The sequence below is a fragment of the Diaphorina citri genome, unplaced genomic scaffold, assembly GCF_000475195.1.
Source record: "Diaphorina citri unplaced genomic scaffold, Diaci psyllid genome assembly version 1.1 scaffold283, whole genome shotgun sequence".
NCBI classification, from domain to species: Eukaryota; Metazoa; Arthropoda; class Insecta; order Hemiptera; family Psyllidae; genus Diaphorina; species Diaphorina citri.
In genome coordinates, this window is record NW_007377719.1 from 94,161 (window position 1) to 115,155 (window position 20,995).

Below are 20,995 nucleotides of genomic sequence, written 5' to 3' on the forward strand. Positions count from 1 at the left end.
TACCGAATCATTTTTTGATAGTGGCAGAGTGCGGTTTCAGGATCACAACGAATTTCCCTCAAGAATCTCAAGATAAAAGCGTTTTATGGGCTTAACTGTCGTGTTTCTTCCAATTTTTCCATTTCTCTCAACCTCAACACGTACACGTACCCAGTTAAAGTTTCAGCGAGAATTATCAGTGAGTGAATGAGAGACAAATTCAAAGGTAAAAATGGACCAAGGAGGAAGATTAGAAGATTTAAACAGTTTAAAATCTATTGAAGAGAGAGCCTCTGGAGACAGGTAATGATAGTTATTACATGAATAAGTATTTCACCCTGTTCTGATTGTGGTCTAGCCCACCAAGGACTCCTCACCCCCAAACTTTGCACTATTCATTAACCCATTAAGGACTGGAATTATTATTATTAGAAGTATTTTTTTTTTTTTTTTTCAAAATTTCAATAAACCGATTAAAAATTTGAACTCACAGGATAAAAACAAACAATTTTTGTTTTGGAACCATATCAATATCACTTATTGTTCTTGAGATACAGCATGTGACATATACGTTAGACTAGGCTCTTGCGATATACAGAAAAATCTTGATTTAAAGTAATTTAAGAGAAATCCCCAGTATCACAATATGCCCGCCAGTCAGGATCTGACTGTCTGAGAGACCCAGGTCTGACAAACCGTTGTCGGTCATACAATTGGAACATGGTATGGCGGAGAAGATTCACACCAAGGTCTTTCAGACCATCTGACAGACCTCAGTCTCAATCTGTTGGATCTGGGTCTGTCAGACAGTTTGAGCATGAGTAACGTAAAAATATTGATACCTATGTTTCTCAGATGGTCTGACAGACCTAGGTTTTCAAACCCAGTACCAAGATGTTTGGTGTGATATATACGTCACACTAGTACTTAATGGGTTAATTGTATAGACATTGATGGATAAATCTGTGAAGGAAAGGGAGAATTTTCAATGTTTGGTGTGAGAATTCTTTTGTAGGAAATTATAACTTTTTTCTGGACCCATATTTTTCCCCAAAAGAGGCAAATGGTAAGTCTAAATTCACTTAGATGTGGCCTCCAAGACTGATTTTTAGTATAAAGTTTACATTTCATCCATTCAATTTTGATCTTAATTATTTTATCTTTATACTTTCAGTCGTAAATGGAAAGGTTTCAACATAGAACCCAATGCTGCCATAAAGTCAACTTTGGAGTTTTGTAACAAAACATCGATGTCGATGTCCCAACCCTAGGTTGGGACATCGAGACGAAAACATCGATGTTCGATACATCGATGTTTTTAAACTTCGATATATCGAGTATCCGATGTATCGTAATCAAAAACATCGATGTTGACATCGATGTTTTTGTTCCGATGTATCGATGTTTTCAAAACATCGATGTCGATGTCCCAACCCTAGGATGTTTTTCATAGGAGAGTGCAAGAATGGTATCTTCAAGGAAAAAAACTTTGGGTAGGAATTGAACCCGTGATCTGGCGCTCACAGTGAGGATGTGCTTGCTTCATAGTTGACTGGTGATCTGTATTGAAAAATGCTACATGTACCTTGCAACAGCCATGTACTGTACAAAGCTCATTGTCTGCAGATTTGATGCACATCTATTTTGATCTTAATTATTTTATCATTATACTTTCAGTCGTAAATGGAAAGGTTTCAACATAGAACCCAATGCTGCCATAAAGTCAACTTTGGAGTTTTGTAATCTCTGCCAATATTTGGATCTCATAATCAAGTATACTAAAAACAAGAAGGATGTGTTTCTAAGCTTGGACAAAGATGATTTGAAAGGAATTGGTATTGTTGACAAGAATCACTGTGATGAAATAGAGAAAGCAATAAATCTGATGGGTGGAAAAAGAGTAAAAAAGACTGATGTGTCCCTGAGGTAACTTACCCTTTTCTTATTACATTTTTTACCTCCATTACACTTTTTTATCTTCATGAAACTGTACCAAATCCTCATTTATCAAAGGCTAAGTAGTGCCTCCTGAAATAGCCAGCAGTATATGAAGTCCAAGACAGTCACCCATCCAGATATTAACCACACAAATGTTAATTTCAATGATCCATTGGGATTGGGACCTGGTTTATGCAATGTCCTATGCTACTGGATTTGTTTTTGAATGTATCTAATAATTTTCTAATACCTAGCCCATCATGATTTTTTTTTTTTGTAGGGACTTGTGATTTGTATTCAAGGATTTAATTTAGAAAATCTTAATGCCTTTTTTTCCAGTGAGGAGGAAGCAATTCAAATTCTAAAAAACACCAATGAAAATTTACTAAACATAGATCTAGGAATGTATTTGTACATGGATGAATTGATCAGCAAGAGACCAGAGAATCATTTTGTTTCTGAATTTGACAAAAGAACTGCAGCCCATGATGCTCTTGATTTCATTAGAACTACCAAACATGTGTACAAAAATTTAGTTGAGTTTTTACATCAAAAACAAATTTTGGTAAGTGTATAACTGTATAAGCCCTACTGCCCTATAGATTGTATATTTTTTTTATTATTATTTTATGTACCTAGGTAAATTACATCTAATACTCAACTTAGCAGGAATGATAAAGCATGAAAAAAGATATTAAATGACAGAGCTCGTTCCAACCTTGAATGTTTGTCCAAAAATTGGTATTTTACTTTAAATGTCATAAAAGATATTGTCAGATTCTTTCAAAGTAGGGGGTAGTCAATATATTTCAAATGTCAAACCTTTCTTTCCAGTCTAACAAGGAATACAAAGTCATCTTGAACAACTTACACAAAGGCCCACCATCAAAATTGAAAAAGAAAAAACTGAAAATCATAGCTCTCACGTTCACTGTTGGATCAGTTGTTTCCATTAGCTTATTGGCGTTTTTGAAGTCCAGATAGAAGTAAGTTCTTCAATAAACAGTCTTATAATATAATAACTATAAACAACATTAGTTTAATCTACTTTTGAAGATTTTCAAAAAGCGTAAAACCATATCTACAGATCTACTTAAGGGAAAAGGCATTAGTTTAATCTACTTTTGAAGATTTTCAAAAAGCGTAAAACCATATCTACAGATCTACTTAGGGAAAAGGCACTTTCTTGGTAATCAGAGTCAGTGTTTCAGACTGAAAACAAACCGTAAATGGATTTCTGAATTCTATATTGCTTAATGGTTCTATTTGGTTGCGATGATAACTTCATCTATACCTCCCATGGCACTGTTGGCTGTCAAGTAAGATGCGATGACCTGATGGTCAGGTATGGATTCCAGACGTACTCGCTGTCTTTTTTGGAACTGTTTGCTGGATTTCTGTTTCATTCGCCAGTAGAGGAACAGTCCTGGAATTGGGAATTTCATTATCAAAAGGGCATTGTTAGACGAAAAATTCCACTTTTTTCAGTGGTACTTCCTAGTGCTCTTGTGTTGATCCAGCACTTATGTAAAAAAATGTAAATGTTAAGTATTGTGCTTCTTCTCGCCCATCCGATGACAGACATACTATGGGATGGTTATTTTTATTTTTGACATTATCCAGGGAAAGTGTGGCATGACTTCAAGCCAGAAAATGCGTACCTATCATCGTCCAAATACATAGGATGTACCACACATGTAGCACCAGTTGACTGAGCAGAATAACACTGAGTGTACTGGACAATACTAGCACCCATTGAGGTAGAGATTTGTTTTCACCTTCAAGTTGGTATTCTATGGGCTGTGTTAGGAGAAGACATGTTAGACAGCCCTCAGCTGGAACAAAGAATAGCAATACAATGTAGAATTTCTTGCTATCTAGGTACCCAATTTGATTACTTTCTACCTAATAAATTACCATCAGGAAATAAGGAAATAACACGTGGGACAGGGGTACAGTTAGCCCAGTGGTAACGCACTTGCTTGTCATATTGAAGGTCCCATCTAAATAAGAAGTATTTTGTCTCTTCTTGCCTAGGTATCTGATGGTAGACATACTTGGAAATGGACACGCTACCAACTTGTATGGAAATTATGAAACATGATCTCTAAATACAACCTATAACACACTTACAGAAAGTACCTATCTAGGTACCCAATTTGATTACTTTCTACTTAATAAATTGTCAGGAAATAAGGAAATAACACGTGGGACGGGGGTACAGTTAGCCCAGTGGTAACGCACTTGCTTGTCATATTGAAGGTCCCATCTAAATAAGAAGTATTTTGTCTCTTCTTGACTATCTGATGGGAGACATACTTTTGGAAATGGACACGCTACCAACTTGTATGGAAATTATGAAACATGATCTCTAAATACAACCTATAACACACTTACAGAAGAGCACCAATGAGAGCAAGGTATACGTTTGGTGAAACATGAATATGCCCGCTGCTACCAAACATAGGATGAGAGCCCCCAGCGGAAGAAATTTCAAGTAGACGTTTTCACCTGTGAGCACAGGAGATTTCCAAGCTTCTGGCTTGACTTTGCCCTTCATGGGCAGTTCTTTGACAATCTGGAAAACAAATTCAATAGAATAGAGATTAGGTAATTTGTTTCTCCAACTTCAGTGGTGCAGTGCTTAACACGGTGGACTTTGAATCTGGAGATTGGTGGTTCGAGTCCAAGTCAAGTCACAGAATTTAGCGTAGTATATTAAGCGGGGAACGACATTTGTGACAAGCACTTATGCTTAACACAATTAAAATTCCTTTTAATGGGAGGAAAAAGTTATAAAGTTTTCCTGTGGAAGCAATAAAGATTGTTTCTCAATATTCTTCATCTTTTCCCGTCAGTACAGGGTCGGTGTTTTTAGTCAACTTTTTCCAATCAGTTCTATTTTGCCATTCGGTCCTTATTAGCCCTTTTTCTCGTAAATCATTTCTTCCGCCAATAATTAATATGTACTTAAAAGGTCATTGCTAGCTTCTAAGATCTTGCCATTTTGTTTCTCAATATTCTTCATCTTTTCCCGTCAATACAGGGTCGGTGTTTTTAGTCAACTTTTTCCAATCAGTTCTATTTTGCCATTCGGTCCCTATTAGCCCTTTTTCTCGTAAATCATTTCTTCCGCCAATAATTAATATGTACTTAAAAGGTCATTGCTAGCTTCTAAGATCTTGCCATTGCTAGACAAGAGCTGAGATCTTATATGACGGCCCCTTGCCTAGCTTACCTACCATGACTTGATCTCTGAACTCCTCCACTGCAGCGTCTATGTCAGTGTCACTGCCCTGGCCTGAATCTTCATCCTGATTGGTGTACAAGAGCTGAGATCTTATATGACGGCCCCTTGCCTAGCTGACCTACCATGACTTGATCTCTGAACTCCTCCACTGCAGCGTCTATGTCAGTGTCACTGCCCTGGCCTGAATCTTCATCCTGATTGGTGGACGAGCCGACCAGATTTTCGGTGGAAGTTGAATGCACGGGGTTCATGGAGAGAGTTTGGTATTGGTGGCCGGTTTTGGTCGCACCGCCCAACTTGACCCGATCTGAAATTATAAACACACCTGCCACCCAACACGGTTTGATCTTGTAATATTCATTGTTAGACGAAAAATTCCACTTTTTTCAGTGGTACTTCCTGTAAATGTTAAGTATTGTGCTTCTTCTCGCCCATCCGATGACAGACATACTATGGGATGGTTATTTTTATTTTTGACATTATCCAGGGAAAGTGTGGCATGACTTCAAGCCAGAAAATGCGTACCTATCATCGTCCAAATACATAGGATGTACCACACATGTAGCACCAGTTGACTGAGCAGAATAACACTGAGTGTACTGGACAATACTAGCACCCATTGAGGTAGAGATTTGTTTTCACCTTCAAGTTGGTATTCTATGGGCTGTGTTAGGAGAAGACATGTTAGACAGCCCTCAGCTAGAACAAAGAATAGCAATACAATGTTGAATTTCTTGAATTATGTACCTATCTAGGTACCCAATTTGATTACTTTCTACTTAATAAATTGTCAGGAAATAAGGAAATAACACTTGGGACAGGGGTACAGTTAGCCCAGTGGTAACGCACTTGCTTGTCATATTGAAGGTCCCATCTCAATAAGAAGTATTTTGTCTCTTCTTGCCTATCTGATGGGAGACATACTTGGAAATGGACACGCTACCAACTTGTATGGAAATTATGAAAAAATAATGTAGGTACTACACAAGAGCCTAGTGTGACATAGTTATGCATCAAACATCACGCACATCTTCTCAGAGCTCTAGCACTAAAACAACTCAACCGATTTTTATGAAACAAAAACTAAAATGTGACAAATTTTATTTATAAAAAGTCCTAACATTAAAAAAAAATAATAATTTAACAAAAAACACTGGTAAGTTTATTAAAAAAAAAAAAAAAAAAAAAATAAATTTCCTACGGTTTGATCCTGTAATATTAAACACTAAAAACACTATTAAACACTTCATCAGTGATTCCCAAACGGGTGTCTGCGACCCCCGAGGGGGAGATCACATAAAATATAGTAAAGGGGTCGCGGAGCGTTCAGAATTGGAAAAAAGGGCCGCGTAAGCCTCTGCATATCGTCTAGGATCGAAAGAAAACGAGACAATATCTGATGTTTCCATATGGCAACGCAATGGGTTAATGCATCAGGACCAGGACTTGTTCTTCCATGGGAAATGGTGTTCTTCCATGGGAAATTAGGACTCCATCCTTTGGAGCTTATTTGTATGGCGTATGTAATGCCTAATGACATTGTAATATACGTCTTTATTCCATCTTCGTTTTGACAAGAACCCCAGCATTTCCCTCCACCCTCCTAAAGTTGATGGCAGTCGAAATACTCACTTGTTGATCTATACAGACTCATATATTGTCCACAAATGAGATAGCCGCTTGATACAATGGAGTTTTGTAATATTAAACACTAAAAACACTATTAAACACTAGATCAATGTTAACCCATTGATGCCTCAGGTCTGCATATCGTCTAGGATCGAAGGAAAAAGAGACAATATGTGGTGTTTCCATATGGCAAGCTAGGGGTTAACGTATCATCATGACTTGGTCTTTCATTGAAAATGGTGATAAATAAAGCAGACTGTTGAAGGAAGACATGCAGTTTATTGAGTTTCTATCGTTTGGAACTTATTTGTATTTACGTATGTAATGTAGGTACGTCTTTATTCAGCCTTCGTTTTCGATGTCTTTATTCGACCCTAGAATAAAACAATAGACTTCTACTAAACTGTCCTGTTACAAGAACCCCAGCATTCCTTTTTCCATCCACCCTCCTAACGTTGATGGCAGTCGAAATACTCACTTGTTGATCTATACAGACTCATATATTGTCCACAAATGAGATAGCCGCTTGATACAATGGAGTTTTGTTACAAGAACCCCAGCATTCCTTTTTCCATCCACCCTCCTAACGTTGATGGCACTCGAAATACTCACTTGTTGATCTATACAGACTCATATATTGTCCACAAATGAGATAGCCGCTTGATACAATGGAGTTGAGGAGTACGATAGAACTAGCTACGAATATAAGCTGATCGTACGGACAGAATATGTTGAGAACCAATGCTGTACAACCTGAAACAAGGAATTTGAACACTTTATTAATGTACATTTTCGCGCCAGACCGCAAAGCATACTTTAAGGTTGTGGTTATGTACTGGCTGGGTTGTTTCTACAGTTTGGCATGGGAGTGGTAATTTAAAAACAAGGTTAGTTTACCAACCTTGCCTAACCCAACGCGTTACATTACTACATACAACCTAAAATGCTACAAAGGCTATGCATGCTTGTCACAAATGTCGTTCCCCGATTAAAACACTATGCAGTTTTACGAGATGTGGACTGCAAAGCATACTTTAAGGTTGTGGTTATGTACTGGGTTGGGTTGTTTCTACAGTTTGGCATGGGAGTGGTAACTTAAAAACAAGGTTAGTTTACCAACCTTGCCTAACCCAACGCGTTACATTACCTCAACCTAAAATGCTACAAAGGCTATGCATGCTTGTCTCAAATGTCGTTACCCGATTAAAACACTATGCAGTTTTACGAGATGTGGACCATCAACCTCCAGATCCAAAGCTCACTGAGTTAAACACTACATACATCACTGCAGTTTTACGAGATGTGGACCATCAACCTCCAGATCCAAAGCTCACTGAGTTAAACACTACATACATCACTGAGTTTCTAGCGGTAGCTCCCTGATATATGTAGCATGCAAACTGAAGGGGACGAAATTCCTTGTTTGAAATAGACGGAATTCGTGGTCGATTATTTTCCTAGCAGTCCGTATTCTCCGATTCAGTCTCATCCTAGCAGTATAAATGAGGAAAATGAGATTCCCTGAGTAAAAATCAGGCCCGGATGCAACTCGACGTTCTTGAAATACTTACTAATGAGCACAATAGCGTGCAAGTGAGTGCTGGTGAAGATGGACTCGCGTGCAAACAGGACTGGAATCACACAGGCATGTGAGGCCAGACCCACCACGCTGCTTACAGCGGAAGACATGATCTCGGGTAAGGACAGGGAGAGACCGGTCACCATCAGACAGTAGATGATCACCTCGGTACGCCACATTTGGCGATGGTTGAACAGTTTCAACAAGGGGACTTCGTCCACTACGGAAATCATACTGAAACGAATAAATTCAAAGGAAATTGGTAAAAATTTCTTCACTCGAGTAGTAATTGCTTTTTTGACCCGCGTCTTTAAATCTGTAGTAATGTTCCGCATATGCAGAATCACAGATGCTGGACACAGATCAATTTATACTGAAACGAATAAGTTCAAAGGAAATTGGTGAAAATTTGTTCACTCTAGTAGTAATTGCTTTTTTGACCCGCGTCTTTAAATCTGTAGTAATGTTCCGCATATGCAGAATCACAGATGCTGGACACAGATCAATTTTTGACGAAAAGGTCCAAAGAGTGGGGTGGTAGAGAATGCCCTCGGCACTAACCCCATCCCTGATCAAATTTCTTTTTACTTTCTATTAAACATGAATAAGCCTGGGGATACTCGCCTGTTAGTGTCCAACATACAGAGACAAGTAGCAACGGCCGAGTACATAATAAGACACAGGAGCAACACTGTGATGGTGATCTCGGAATATTTGCGCACACTTTCAATTTGACCTTTGACCAGTCCAGTGCCTGAAAAACTGCACACGAGAACGCCTGCTATGAAGATGATCTGAAAAGAAGAATAGAACACTATAGAACAGTATCATAATGGATTGATGAAAATATGTAGATTCGATCTTGTTTACCCTGTTCGGATAGGACAAAAAATTGCCTTCAAGCCATTAAGTAGTCTGTGTAAACAGTGTCTCATGTCTCATTTATTCTATGGTAATAAAGAATTATCATAATTATATCTTATCCTCCAAACTTTTCCGGTCTTTTCCCGGATCGTCTAGTGGTAATCTGGCAATACCTTAATTTTCAATACCTAACTAAGGCTCTTTTCAACATTTTCTACTCCAGTCAACTTGTTTATAATTTATAATAAACTACTAACTTAGCCCCAAAAATTGATACATCAAGATCCATTGGGATGAAATTGATCATTACCTGACTCCAGCCAGATATGTAGATTCGATCTTGTTTACCCTGTTCGGATAGGACAAAAAATTGCCTTCAAGCCATTAGTCTGTGTAAACAGTGTCTCATGTCTCATTTATTCTATGGTAATAAAGAATTATCATAATTATATCTTATCCTGCAAACTTTTCCGGTCTTTTCCCGGATCGTCTAGTGGTAATCTGGCAATACCTTAATTTTCAATACCTAACCAAGGCCCTTTTCAACATTTTCTACTCCAGTCAACTTGTTTATACCTAATTTATAATAAACTACTAACTTAGCCCCAAAAATTGATACATCAAGATCCATTGGGATGAAATTGATCATTACCTGACTCCAGCCATCTTCGAGTGCCTGCTTTTTCCTGTCCACGAAAGAGCTGTCGTTGAGTTTGATGCTGAAGTACAGCAGAAGAAATATGACGCCTAGCGTACTCATGGTTATGAGCTGTCTCAGCAAACCCGATCTCTGCAAAAAGAAAAGTGACAGCTGATGAACAATCTATCTGCCTTCAACAGTATTACGGAAAAAGAAATATGACGCCTAGCGTACTCATGATTATGAGCTGTCTCAGCAAACCTGATCTCTGCAAAAAGAAAAGTGACAGCTGATGAACAATCTATCTGCCTTCAACAGTATTACGGAAATACGGACTAAGAACGTATAATGTGTAGTCCTTGGGCCCTTGCTGGCATTGTTAGCGAGGACTTCAAGGAACTCCCAATAAGGATCTCAATTTTATTCAGCTCTTGAGCCCTTATGTTGTTGGCGAGTACCTCAGAGAAAACCCTGAATTCTTGGTTATGGTTAGTCCCAGTTTGCCAAGAGTGATTTGTAGCCTCAGTTTGCCATTGCGTGTCACTTTTTCAACCAACCCTTGTTCTTTCAATGATCTGTGGTACGGGTTCCTTTTAAACCTCAATCACCCCGAACTTAAAGCCAGATTTTCACATTCTACTTCCTTAAAATACTCGGAATTCCAATACCCGCATTAGCCAGATTAAATCTGAGTTCAGCTTTCCACTGAAGCAGACTTACAATGTAGCTCAGCTTAAAATACTCGGAATTCCAAGACCCGCATTAGCCAGATTAAATCTGAGTTCAGCTTTCCACTGAAGCAGACTTACAATGTAGCTCATAAATCACCAACACCGATTTTAAACCTCACTAACTAGTTTTTTCTCATACAAAATTTTCGTTATCGTTTGACTGGGGTTTTCCTATTGGAACTGTAGAAATCGAAGCACGTTTACATTCGCTTATCCAAAAGCAAGACCACTGTAAATCGATTTACATTTACACATAATTGAAAATCTAAAAGAAGTAAACCTCTTTTAGTGAAGTCTTCATTTTCCTATCGGAACTGTAGAAATCGAAGCACGTTTACATTCGCGTATCCAAAAGCAAGACCACTGTAAATCGATTTACATTTACACATAATTGAAAATCTAAAAGAATTAAACCTTTTAGTGAAGCCTTCTAACAAAGTCGTTCCCACGATTTTCAATTCGCACACCATGGCGTTTCTTGTCCTATCCGCTCTTGCTTTGGACATTGTTGCCAATGAAGTCTTCTAACAAAGTTGTTCCCACGATTTTCAATTCGCACACCATGGCGTTTCTTGTCCTATCCGCTCTTGCTTTGGACATTGTTGCCAAGTTTTCCTATTGGAACTGTAGAAATCGAAGCACGTTAACATTCGCGTATCCAAAAGCAAGACCACTGTAAATCGATTTACATTTACACATAATTGAAAATCTAAAAGAAATAAACCTCTTTTAGTGAAGTCTTCTAACAAAGTCGTTCCTACTACGATTTTCAATTCGCACACCATGGCGTTTCTTGTCCTATCCGCTCTTGCTTTGGACATTGTTGCCAACATCGTGCTGGTCCAGGAAATACGTCGCGCCCTCAGTTATATTAAATCCAAATATGAATATGAAAAGGATGGTCACCAATATTACGAATACAAATGAGGATATCCCTCAAGATCAAGTATGAATGACTACAGATGGGGTCATGCATCAAGTTATACTACGAAAAATATGGCTACAAAAGTGGATTTATAATTGATAAAGTGTACAAAAATGATGGGAACATATGAGGACATATGTACACGGAGTTTAAATGCAAAGAATGCCTACAAATGAGGACATGCCTACATCAAGTTCTAGTACAAAAAGGATAGCCACAAACGAGAAACAAAAATGATGGGAACATATGAGGACATATTTACACGGAGTTTAAATGCAAAGAATGCCTACATCAAGTTCTAGTACAAAAAGGATAGCCACAAACGAGAACAACACGTTAAGTTAAAAAAGATAACCACAAATGAGATCACACTTACATCGAGTCCCAGTACAAACATTATAGCCACCAGCAGGATTACAAATGACGACATCACGGGAAGTGTCGAGTGGCGGAAGAGACGCTCCAAAATGTCGAGGCCGGAACCGTGTGACATGGTTTTCACTGCGAGGCTCAACGCTTGTGACGAGGCCGAAAGGAGGCACACGCGTAACAGGAGGCAGAACCAGTCGTTGATGATTTTGCTTTTTCGCACCCCGCACACGTCTGTGAAAAATGGGAATGGGTTTTTTTTCTGTGTTAAATGGGAAGTGGGGAATTTCTCGTGTTTGAGGGTTGTATTAAAGTCATTTTCAGTGGTAAAATTTGTTTTCTATGAAAAACAAGTTGATCACCCCGCACACGTCTGTGAAAAGTGGGAATGGGAAGTGGGGAATTTCTCGTGTTTGAGGGTTGTATTAAAGTCATTTTCAGTGGTAAAATTTGTTTTCTATGAAAAACAAGTTGAGGATTGTCTTATTGGAGGTTGGACTACTTACTCCCCGGTCTACAATCTCAAGTTGAAACATGAACGTCTTTGGAGTTCTGTGGTTTGCCTCCATCTTCCCTTGGTGGGTGAATGTTAGGGGTAGGGCGTAGATGTACAAAGATGCGTATAAGCTTGGTTTGCTTATTTTCTCTCAGGTCGGGACAAGGCTATGTTCGGTGGTCGGTTCGCCGTTGTGGACGCCTACTTAGGGCTGTTTGCCGTTACACCTAAGCCACAGAGTGATTTTTTTTTTACGTAGGGGATTATTACATTACATTGAAATGGCCTTTTCTGACGAAATTCCTGTGTGCGGAGTCCAGTATGGTGGACGTCTACTTAGGGCTGTTTGCCGTTACACCTAAGCCACAGAGTGATTTTTTTTTTTACGTAGGGGATTATTACATTACATTGAAATGGCCTTTTCTGACGAAATTCCTGTGTGCGGAGTCCAGTATGAAGGACTATTGCACCCAAATACGTACGAGTTACTCACCTATGAAATAAGAGGTGAGTGTTGTGATGGGCAGAGCCATGAGGACGTAAATGCTGCCATAGTTTTCCGTGAGGAAGGGCACTACGACCAGGGCACCCAGCGGTAGACAGGTTGATAGGCGCGTCAAAACTTTGAAGGGCTATTGCACCCAAATACGTACGGGTTACTCACCTATGAAATAGGAGGTGAGTGTTGTGATGGGCAGAGCCATGAGAACGTAAATGCTGCCATAGTTTTCCGTGAGGAAGGGCACTACGACCAGGGCACCCAGCGGTAGACAGGTTGACAGGCGCGTCAAAACTTTCTTGCGAACCTCCAGCCAAGCTGTGCAGTTCATTGTGAGGATGTTGGTCATACCTGCAATGATAAGGAGAAAAACCAACTTCAGTGGTGCAGTGCTTAGCACGGTGGACTTTGAATCTGGAGGTTGGTGGTTCGAGTCCAAGTCAAGTCACAGAATTTATTGTAGTATATTGAGCGGGGAACGACATTTTTGTGACAAGCACTTATGCTCAACACAGTTAAAATTCCTTTTAATGGGAGGAAAAAGTTTTAAAGTTTTCCTGTGGAAGCAATAAAGAAAGGAATTTTCAATTGTGTTAGGCATGAATGCTTATCACTTGTCACAAATGTCGTTCCTTGACCAATACACTGAGGTAAATATTTAGCTAAAGGGATGAGCTATTCGTTTTTCGGCACAGTCACAACTTTGGGTCGGGGTTGTGTTTTTGGGTCACTTGGGACTCACTTGAAAGCTATTCGCTATGAAAACTATCATTTTTTTTTTGTCTTGGGCTCGAAACAACCGCGAACTAAGTCCACCGAGCTAAGTACTACATCAATCAGATTGGGATTCCCTGTGATTCATGTTAAAAATCCCCTGTTCGATCTTCGAGGCATGACAAGAATGTTTGAATTTTTGTTCTGACATTTTCTATGGTCAATTGTTGATATGCAATTGTTTGCAATAGTTTTTTCCCCCGCTCTCGTATTTCGTAGGAAAACTCCTCTAGTCTCTAGTTCAGGCTTCAACTTCAGTATGACACAAATGGTATTCGGGTGATAAAATCTTGAAGGGGATATAAAAGAATTTTCTGGTCGTCAGAAATGTAACTTTATAAAGTCTCCTATTTTTCCGATATTTTGATCACCTGTGTACGTAAGTTTGAATTTTTGTTCTGACATTTTCTATGCTCAATTGTTGATATGCAATTGTTTGCAATAGTTTTTTCCCCCGCTCTCGTATTTCATAGGAAAACTCCTCTAGTCTAGTCTCTAGTTCAGGCTTCAACTTCAGTATGACACAAATGGTATTGGGGTGATAAAATCTTGGAGGGGATATAAAAGAATTTTCTGGTCGTCAGAAATGTAACTTTATAAAGTCTCCTATTTTTCCGATATTTTGATCACCTGTGTACGTATAGGACTGTTAAAAACTTACCTTCTCAAATGCCGCTTTAGCCCATACCGGGAGTCCAACTTTACTCTCTGTATGCAGATTTGTAGATTCTAAGCTCTGATAAAATCCAATGGAGCCTGAACAACACAAAAATTGTCCTTTTTTACGTAACGAGATGGGTTTTTTTCCTACTGAAATTTTTTCTAAATCCAATGGAGCCTGAACAACACAAAAATTGTCCTTTTTTATTACGTAACGAGATGGGTTTTTTTCCTACTGAAATTTTTTCTATCGACCTATTTGTTGCTTCAATTGAATTAGACAAAAAGCACACAAAGCACACGAGTTTGTTTACTTCGTTAGGTAATGAATAGCTGCACACTGCAGCTATTTCTCTCTACTAGAGCTTTCTAACTGTAGATTATACTGTCAGTATTGATTTACAGCAATTCAAGGTCGGCGTGGAAAGCTTTCCCCGAGCTTTCTCTCTCGTTCTGTGTTTTTGCCAAAAGTCTTTTCACTTTTGCACATGTCGCAGTTTTTTTTTTTTTTTTTTTTTTTTTTTTTTTTTTTTTGGGTGTCCCACCAAATGCTAACTTTTTAGAATTTTTTTTTTTTTTTTTTTCCCCGCTAAAAAGTTCATGATGCTTAAATGCTAACATTTCAGAATATTTTGTTTTCTTTATTTCGCCCTTGCCAGTTAGCTTGGATGGTGGAGCGTCTTGTAAGCGCTAGGTCGCGGGTTCTTTTCCCGCCTGGGCCTGGGGTGGATTTTATTCTGAACGGATAAGGTCTTTCTCAGGGCTGAGTTTCTCGAGACCGGCATAGAATATGGAAAAAGCGCCGACAACTATTCATTCGTTCATTTTTTGAGGAATGGTATATTTTTGCCGTAAAATCGACTGCAACCTGGGAGGTTTATTAAATGAGAACCCCTGTTTGTGACACATCATATCAAAAACATTGACAGACGTAGTACTTTGCCAGTAATGTTATAACTATGTACTTATATGTATGTGAATGTTGCCAACCCCTTGTAATTATTTCTCAAATAAATACAATTATTTTCTACTACTACTTTGCCAGTACCTATACCTACCTACTTATCTATCTGAAAAAAGCTAAAAATATGAAAAACCAACGCTGGCCCAAATTACCTCCACCCTCCGGCATAAAATATATTTACTTTTCAAATTTCCTGTTCACAATTTTTGTCGCAAACAAACGTTTTGTCACGAATTTTCGGCGTCTGAAAAAATATTTTCTTGAAACTCGTTTACACATTAAACAATGGAAAAACGCAAGATAACGACTGGAATATTTGTTCGGAATTTCTCGCCCAGTTATACAAGTACCTATAGGTACCTATATATCTACTATCTTGTTCGAGATAAGTAGGTACCTATTATTGCGCGGTGTACCTACCTACCGACGAACCTTCGTCGTATATCTACATAGGAACCTATGTATGTATATTCGACCTAGGTATGTTTCTGGAGTTATAAATTAATCATTAGAGAGTAGATGTTTCCGCTCAGGTGTCTCAAAAGGTGTACCACTACTGTTAGACTGTTGAGGTTTATTTCGGGAGCTGTGCAAGATAAACCTCATCGGGTTCGATTCCGCTAAAAAGAAAAAAAAAAAAATGCACTTGTATTTCGATTGCATAACCCGTTGACATATTTGCAATGGAAATATGTACAAATTTCAGAAGAGACATACTACGGGATGGACATACTACAGCTAGGTACGAGACAGATCTCTTGAGTCTAAATATAGCCGTTACATTGCAATAAAAACGGTGGTAAATATATACCTTTGGTAAAAACAAAGTTTTAATCAACTGAAGGAAATAGGTACCTATGTACATTGAGAAAACATCACATGGCAATGAGCCTCGGAGTCCTCATGAAATTCAAATTCCCTCCACTTGTCTCGTTAATCCGTCACTGATAATCCCAAGGAGTTTGGGAATCGATGGACTCAGTATGAATAGTAAGTGAAGCATTTCTGATTTGGAACAAAGCTCGAGTTTTTGGAATTGAAAAATGAAATATCTTTGTAGGTACCTATTGAAAAAAGTTTTAAAACACCTTTTTAAGGTTGTACCTCGGCACCGCTTTCAAATTACTTAAAAGCAGTTTTTACATTCATGTCTATTGTTAGCGAGGACTTCAAGGAACTCCCAATAAGGATTTCAATTTTATTCAGCTCTTGAGCCCTTATGTTGTTGGCGAGTACCTCAGAGAAGACCCTGAATTCTTGGTTATGGTTAGTCCCAGTTTGCCAAGAGTGATTTGTAGCCTCAGTTTGCCATTGCGTGTCACTTTTTCAACCAAGAAAAAAAATCAAAATTTCGAATTTCCCGCCAACTTTACAAGTTTACAAGCTCATGAAGGCTCTGTGTTAAGTTACCACATCATTTTCCACTTGCCAAGAACATCTCAGAATGGCCTATCTCAGCCCTGTTCATAACCACGGCCTCCAGGTTGTGCCCGTACCCCGTACGAAAAACAGTGCTTCACTTTTTTAGGTTCTTCCACATTCGATAGATCCCCAACCTCCGTGTTTATCTACAACGAGCACAAATTTTTGTACACGTCGAACACGTCACAGAACGTAAACAAATGAAATCGATGTTGTGTTGTTGTACGAGGACTACGAGGTACTGAATTACTGATAGCACAAACGTTGATCTGTCTTCAACTTTTCACTTTTACTCGAAATTATCAAATTATTTTGTGAACGTCTTACGTCTTTGGTGTTAAAAGACAACGAAGCTTTGAAAATTTTGTCCCTCTTTTGAAAAAAATATCTGTGTGAATTTATACCATGGGTGCCAAAGATAAGACTCCAGCAGCGGTCAAAACCAAGCCAGTATTCACCAAAGAAGATAGCACAAACGTTGATCTGTCTTCAACTTTTCACTTTTACTCGAAATTATCTAATTATTTTGTGAACGTCTTACGTCTTTGGTGTTAAAAGACAACGAAGATTTGAAAATTTTGTCCCTCTTTTGAAAAAATATCTGTGTGAATTTATACCATGGGTGCCAAAGATAAGACTCCAGCAGCGGTCAAAACATTACTGATAGCACAAACGTTGATCTGTCTTCAACTTTTCATTTTCACTTTTACTCGAAATTATCAAATTCTTTTGTGAACGTCTTACGTCTTTGGTGTTAAGAGACAACGAAGCTTTGAAAATTTTGTCCCTCTTTTGAAAAAATATCTGTGTGAATTTATACCATGGGTGCCAAAGATAAGACTCCAGCAGCGGTCAAAACAATAGAATGCTACACTGTAAAGTGAACGATCTTGAACAATACGGCAGAAGGTGGAATCTAAGATTCTTTGGACTTGAAAAAAGACTACAGATGGGGTCATGCATCAAGTTATACTACGAAAAATATGGCTACAAAAGTGGATTTATAATTGATAAGAGGACATATTTACACGGAGTTTAAATGCAAAGAATGCCTACAAATGAGGACATGCCTACATCAAGTTCTAGTACAAAAAGGATAGCCACAAACGAGAACAACACGTTAAGTTAAAAAAGATGACCACAAATGAGATCACACTTACATCGAGTCCCAGTACAAACATTATAGCCACCAGCAGGATTACAAATGACGACATCACGGGAAGTGGCCAAATATGAATATGAAAAGGATGGCCACCAATATTACGAATACAAATGAGGATATCCCTCAAGATCAAGTATGAATGACTACAGATGGGGTCATGCATCAAGTTATACTACGACAAAATTTACAGTGGATTTACAATTGATAAAGTACAAAAATGATGGGAACATATGAGGACATATTTACACGGAGTTTAAATGCAAAGAATGCCTACAAATGAGGACATGCCTACATCAAGTTCTAGTACAAAAAGGATAGCCTACATAGATTCACCTTGTGGATTGATGTTTGTTCAACAGTTCAACTATGTTTGGACACAGCTGAAGAAATGTTTTGTCAGAGTACATACGCCTACTTATACACAGAGCTTCAACATTGGCTAAACTCACTTTGTAATACTAATATTAATTTTGTTTTGTTTGTTTGCAGGGTTGTTCTGGAGAATCCACATGATTGACATTGTACACAGACGTAGTGCTTTGCAAGTTGCAACTATACCTACCTATTTATCTATCTGAAAAAAGCTAAAAAAATATGAAAAACCAACGCTGCCGCTGGCCCAAATCACCTCCACCCTCCGGCATAAAAATTATTTACTTTTCAAATTTCCTGTTCACAATTTTTGTCGCAAACAAACGTTTTGTCACGAATTTTCGGCGTCTGAAAAAATATTTTCTTGAAACTCGTTTACTCATTAAACAATGGAAAAACGCAAGATAACGACTGGAATATTTGTTCGGAATTTCTCGCTCACAGTTATACAGCAAGTACCTATAGGTACCTATATATCTACTATCTTGCTCGAGATAAGTAGAATTTCTCGCTCAGTTATACAGCAAGTACCTATAGGTACCTATATATCTACTATCTTGCTCGAGATAAGTAGGTATTATTGCGCGGTGTACCTACCTACTAGGTTTGGTAGTAAACACCTTCGTTGTATATCTACATAGGAACCTATGTACGTATGTATATATTCGACCTAGGTATATTTCTGGAGTTATAAATTAATCATTAGAGAGTAGATGTTTCCGCTCAGGTGTCTCAAAAGGTGTACCACTACTGTAGAGGTCTATTTCGGGAGCTGTACAAGATAAACCTCATCGGGTTCGATTCCGCTAAAAAAAAAAAATAAAAATAAATAAATAAAATAAAAAAAAATGCACTTGTATTTCGATTGCATAACCCGTTGACATATTTGCAATGGAAATACAAATTTCAGAAGAGACATACTACGGGATGGACATGCTACAGCTACGAGACAGATCTCTTGAGTCTAAATATAGCCGTTACATTGCAATAAAAACGGTGGTAAATATAATTACCTTTGGTAAAAAACAAAGTTTTAATCAACTGAAGGAAATAGGTACCTATCTACATTGAGAAAACATCACATGGCAATGAGCCTCGGAGTCCTCATGAAATTCAAATTCCCTCCACTTGTTTCGTTAATCCGTCACTGATAATCCCAAGGAGTTTGGAAATCGATGGACTCAGTATGAATAGTAAGTGAAGCATTTCTGATTTTCGAGTTTTTGGAATTGAAAAATGAAATATCTTTGTAGGATTGTAGGTATTGAAAAAAGTTTTAAAACACCTTTTTAAGGTTGTACCTCGGCACCGCTTTCAAATTACTTAAAAGCAGTTTTTACATTTATGTCTATCCAAGAACGGGAAATTTGATTAAAAAATTTCCGCCCTAGTAGTGGGGATTTGAGTCTAGCACATGAGTTTTTTTTTTTAATTTTCTTTCGAAGTGGCTATCGTAGCGTATTTTCGCCTGCGGCGCAAAGCCCGTACCTATTATATGGCTGTGTTTATGAACAGGGCTGAGATGAGCTCGGACGAGGTGAGATAGGATATTGTTTCTACAGTTTTGCATTGGAGTGGTAACTTAAGCGAGGATAGCGTGGGATTGTTGGGCTTTTTTTCTAACCCTCTGTCCCGGCGGCAATTTTTAAAATGTATTTTATATTTATTTTTGTTTGCTTTGTAATTCGCTTGTTTGTAATATCTAATTTAAATGAAAAGTATAATATAAACGTGCAAACTAGAGATAAAAAGTAAAAAATGAATTCAGATTGTACGCGTTGCGGAAAAAAAATCAAAATTTCGAATTTCCCGCCAACTTTACACGCTCATGAAGGCTCTGTGTTAAGTTACCACATCATTTTCCACTTGCCAAGAACATCTCAGAATGGCCTATCTCAGCCCTGTTCATAACCACGGCCCAAAGATGGTTTTCTGTGTTAAATGTATTGACAATGGTCACTACGTATAACATTAATGTATGTATAATAACACCCAGTATGATCAATACACATTTAGATAATGAACATGGGTTCAAACATAAATAATTAAAAATAATGTGAGGCACAAAAAAAGTAAATGCATTAATATACCTTTTTGTGTGTGTGTACATTTACAGTTATGTGTCAATATGTGTAGTACCTACAACCCCATTACCAAAGAAGAAGAGCTCCTGCTGCAAGATTTCAGCAGAAATGTGTCAACCAAATCGAATGCCCTGTTCTATGGCAATGCGTTCATCGTTTCAGCTATACCAATCTGTGAGTATTGGTTTTGAATTTCTCGAGGTTTTGAGTGATGTGATGTGTGACAGCTGAAAGAATGCTAACTTCTAGGTACTTATGCCCTACTTGAATTGTTTGAATGAAGAGCTGTGTCTACACATAGTTGACCCTGCTAATCAACCTTGCCTCAAACAATACACTACCTTGACAACATAGATCACCTTGTGGATTGATGTTTGTTTGTCAACGTATGGTTTGGACACGGAGCGAAGAAATGTTTTGTCAGAGTACCATACACGCTACTTATACACAGAGCTTCAACATTGGCTAAACTCACTTTGTATCAATACTAATATAATTTTGTTTGTTTTGTTTGAGGTTTGTTCTGGAGAATCCACATGTTGACATTGTGGTCCTCCCAATCCTAACCTTCATCATTGTCACCGCAGCCAGTACTTTACTCATAGCAGTTTGCCTACAAAAACACCAAGTTTCATCTGAAACACAAATTGCGTCAAAA

The 20,995-nt window shown here is 38.2% G+C and overlaps 3 protein-coding genes and 1 long non-coding RNA gene across 16 annotated transcripts in view; 1 reads left to right on the forward strand and 3 right to left on the reverse strand.

Annotated features, from left to right (window-relative positions):
* LOC103507036 overlaps nucleotides 1–20,995 on the forward strand; it is a 25,929-nt gene continuing 4,934 nt past the window's right edge. The window contains exons 1-5 of one of the 4 annotated variants that reach the window (XR_003390892.1): nucleotides 1–282; nucleotides 1,657–1,905; nucleotides 2,257–2,482; nucleotides 2,752–3,022; nucleotides 3,096–3,136. Coding sequence is in view for 3 of the 4 variants with exons in the window: in XM_017443147.2 (XP_017298636.1) it covers nucleotides 212–282; nucleotides 1,657–1,905; nucleotides 2,257–2,482; nucleotides 2,752–2,901 (696 nt within the window). In the remaining variant the exon portion in view is untranslated. Of the gene's footprint in view, nucleotides 283–1,656; nucleotides 1,906–2,256; nucleotides 2,483–2,751; nucleotides 3,023–3,095; nucleotides 3,137–3,954; nucleotides 4,064–18,370; nucleotides 18,405–20,995 lie in introns of those variants that run through there. The other 3 variants (XM_017443147.2, XM_026821999.1, XM_026822000.1) reach the window with 3 other exon arrangements.
* LOC103507026 lies at nucleotides 3,095–18,677 on the reverse strand. Of its 10 annotated transcripts, XM_026821989.1 has the most exons (13): nucleotides 18,444–18,677; nucleotides 14,335–14,429; nucleotides 13,194–13,250; nucleotides 12,894–13,022; nucleotides 11,912–12,138; nucleotides 9,892–10,029; nucleotides 9,000–9,169; nucleotides 8,368–8,609; nucleotides 7,409–7,549; nucleotides 5,290–5,492; nucleotides 4,315–4,495; nucleotides 3,579–3,752; nucleotides 3,095–3,343 (listed from the first exon to the last, which is right to left on the reverse strand). In XM_026821989.1, exons 3-13 carry the CDS (start codon nucleotides 13,246–13,248, stop codon nucleotides 3,180–3,182), a joined length of 1,824 nt encoding a protein of 607 aa, XP_026677790.1. In that variant the 5' UTR covers nucleotides 13,249–13,250; nucleotides 14,335–14,429; nucleotides 18,444–18,677; the 3' UTR covers nucleotides 3,095–3,179. The 10 variants fall into 10 exon arrangements, with proteins under 10 accessions (XP_026677790.1, XP_026677798.1, XP_008469678.1 ...); XM_026821997.1 differs by lacking the exon at nucleotides 12,894–13,022 and having other exon boundaries at nucleotides 5,290–5,474; nucleotides 13,065–13,250; XM_008471456.3 differs by lacking the exon at nucleotides 12,894–13,022 and having other exon boundaries at nucleotides 13,065–13,250.
* On the reverse strand, nucleotides 10,724–11,723 carry LOC113466518. Its single transcript, XR_003390895.1, has 2 exons — nucleotides 11,335–11,723; nucleotides 10,724–10,890 (listed from the first exon to the last, which is right to left on the reverse strand). It is a non-coding gene; the product is annotated as an uncharacterized LOC113466518 (long non-coding RNA).
* Nucleotides 20,969–20,995, reverse strand: part of LOC103507037 — a 3,071-nt gene continuing 3,044 nt past the window's right edge. The window contains exon 4 of the mRNA XM_026821980.1: nucleotides 20,969–20,972. Within this exon, the coding sequence (XP_026677781.1) occupies nucleotides 20,969–20,972 (4 nt within the window). The remainder of the gene's footprint in view (nucleotides 20,973–20,995) is intronic.